At 37.2% G+C, this 2906-nt stretch overlaps 1 protein-coding gene across 1 annotated transcript; it reads left to right on the top strand.

Annotated features, from left to right (window-relative positions):
• Positions 1-545: 545 nt before the first annotated feature.
• Positions 546-1400, top strand: LOC120105455 (cytochrome P450 704C1-like). Its single transcript, XM_039117950.1, has 3 exons — positions 546-908; positions 1013-1215; positions 1325-1400. The coding sequence occupies exons 1-3, from the start codon at positions 849-851 to the stop codon at positions 1338-1340; spliced, it is 279 nt and encodes a 92-aa protein (XP_038973878.1). The 5' UTR covers positions 546-848; the 3' UTR covers positions 1341-1400.
• The last annotated feature ends 1506 nt before the right edge of the window (positions 1401-2906 follow it).

A 2906-nucleotide genomic window follows, 5' to 3' on the forward strand; every position in this document is an offset into this window, starting at 1 on the left:
CCTTTCTTCCTCTCTCTCTCTCTCTTGTTTCTTCGCTCTTCTCTCTCTAATATCCCTATTTCTCTCTCTAAAAGACCAGAACCCAGTAAGAGAGGTCCCATCCTTGGTTCAACCTTTCTTTCTCTACTTGATTTGTAGATCCTAAACCGATTTATCCAGTTAGAACTTGAAGCCTCTATTTCAGGTTGCTTAGAGCTTTTTAAGTTGTACTTAGATTTTTAAATAGTAAATAGCAAGTAATTTATTCTTCTTAAACAATTTTTGATAGGTGCAGTGGATTTGCCCAACTGAACCTAATGATCTTTAGGCGACAGAGCTAAGTGACCCCGGCATAAATATTATAAATTTTAAATTACCGGTCAATTTTATAGTAACATGCAATTTTTTTCATGATCATAATTCATACGTAAATCATTTACAATAAAGTATTCAATAAGAATGCTATTTGTCCAAGAACTTAGATCATTTCCAATCATATGCTTGATCCTAAGTATTCAATAAGAATGTTTGTAGTCGAAAGTTTCATATACTCCCTTTCTCTTGCTAAGCTCTATGTGGCTGTTTGGATTCTAGATGAAGAAAGAGGATATCTTGTCAAGGTTTCTGGTGCAGAAGACGAAGGACCCGAAGAATTTGAATGATCAGTACCTTAGAGACATAATATTGAACTTCATAATTGCCGGGAGAGACACGACGGCGGTCACTCTTTCTTGGTTCTTCTACATGCTTTGCAAGCATCCATCTCTGCAAGAAAAGCTTGCTCAAGAAATAAAGGAAGCAACCAAAACAAATGACAGCATATCGATTGCAGATTTTCCCTCCAGTTGACTGACGAGGCACTTGACAAGATGCAGTATCTCCATGCAGCTCTGACTGAGACACTGAGGATATATCCTGCTGTCCCTGAGGTCATCTGTTATTCCAATGAAATTAATTTATCGACAAAAAGTTAACTATATTTTAATTGTTTTGGCGTATAATGACACAATTGGTTTTACCTTCCATGTTGAAGGACCCAAAGATTTGTTTCTCTGATGACACTCTGCCGGGTGGATTCGATGTAAAGAAAGGGGACATGGTATGCTTTCTACCTTATTCGATGGGGAGAATGAAAGTCCTGTTGGGAGTGGATGCAGAAGTTTTCCGTCCGGAGAGATGGCTCGATGAAAATGGGGTTTCCGACCTGAGAAACCCTTCAAGTTCACTGCCTTTCAGGTAATACTTCTTTACTTGAATTGAGTTTTATTCTACGTTAGCATAAATTTTGGGCTCAATAATTGTTCAATCTGTGTTCATAAATTTCTTATGTTTGGCTTGATTGTAGGCTTGCTCAAGCTTGAATTAGAAGTACACAAGCTGGACTTAATCCTAGGTATTTAGGCTCCAAATGTTTTCAATTTGGGATGCACATTGTATATCCGTGATCAACCACTGTATTCAAATCAATGGCTGAAATCAGATTCTAAACCTAAAAGCTTAAGTTCGAAGTAGGTAGAACTAAGGTGTTATATGGCAAGTTGTCTAAATGGTTTAATGGATTATTCATTATATTTGCTCAAACAATGATTTTGATTTTTTTTGTGTCTGTGTGTTTTTCTGAATGAAGCTGGTGGACTAGGAGTCCATCAGCTTCATTCAGAAAAATGGCGATTTGTGTGATTCTAGCTAGGCTGCTAGAAACAAAGGGAGAAGGAGAAAAAAGAAACCAAAAGGAAGAATAGTACATAACTTCAGATAAACATTGGAATCATCTTGGAAAGAGAGCTGTAAGTGCTGCAGAACTTCTGGGGGCAATGCTGTGAGTTTCAAGCTTGATAAAACCTAGGGCAAGCTTGATTTGACGTTTTTTCTTTTTTTCTTATAATTTTGCTAGGACAAGTGGAAGCATGGTTAAGTATTGGGGTGATGGTGGGATTAAACCTGGTTCTCTTGTATCAGTATAAGAGATTCTTTTTCCTTTTACAACCTCTTAAAACCAAAACCCAAGCCAATTGGCCTGAGATAACCTCCAAAACTTGGTAGGAAAATCTGCTGTGCAGAAGACGTACGTTTCCCAGGAGAGTGCATGCCTTACTAGCCCATATTAGATCAGCAGCAAGTTGGCACCCTCAAGCTTGATTCAAGTTTCATTCAGCTTGATTTAAGTTTGACTTGAATTCAGCTCAATATAAAGGATTCGAGTTTATCAAGCTGCTCAAAATAGGTTCATTTTCGTTTCATCTCAACACTTTGGCTGAATGAAGCTTAATAAAATTAGAAACTAAACTAGCTTGATACTGAAACTCAGATTTCAAATTCTCAGGGGGGATTAAGTTCCTCTATACAATGCTTAAAAAAGGTCTTGTTCGACTCCTTGTTGCCATATCTATTTCATGCATGGTTCTTAATCCCAATCAATTTGTATTTTGATAAATATCAAAAAAAAACATTAAGTGAGCTAATTTACTGTTAGCTCCTAATCCAGGTATCCATTCTTTTCCCTTGTTTTATGCAAAGTTAGAAATAGAACTAATTATCTTTATGAGAACTGATTACCAAATCTTCTTGTCATTTGTTTTCATTGCATGGATGGATCATCTGAAATTGTATATATTATCTGTCCTATTTCATCTTAGAAATAACCTGTCAAGACTTCCATTCGCAGGCTGGTCCCCGAATTTGTTTGGGAAAGGAATTTGCATACAGGCAGACGAAGATCTTTGCAGCACTCCTCATCCACTTCTTCACATTTATGCTGAGTGATGAGAGAAAGGATGTCAACTATAAGAGCACGATAACTCTTAGAATCGATCAGGGACTCCATCTTTTAGCCTACCAAAGAGAACCGATGGCTTGTTCAAATGATCCTTTTATGTAACCAAGATGCACCAACTGCTATAATGTCAAGGGTTATGGAGTATTGTCAA

Source organism: Phoenix dactylifera, unplaced genomic scaffold (genome assembly GCF_009389715.1).
Source record: "Phoenix dactylifera cultivar Barhee BC4 unplaced genomic scaffold, palm_55x_up_171113_PBpolish2nd_filt_p 000288F, whole genome shotgun sequence".
Classification (NCBI taxonomy): domain Eukaryota; kingdom Viridiplantae; phylum Streptophyta; class Magnoliopsida; order Arecales; family Arecaceae; genus Phoenix; species Phoenix dactylifera.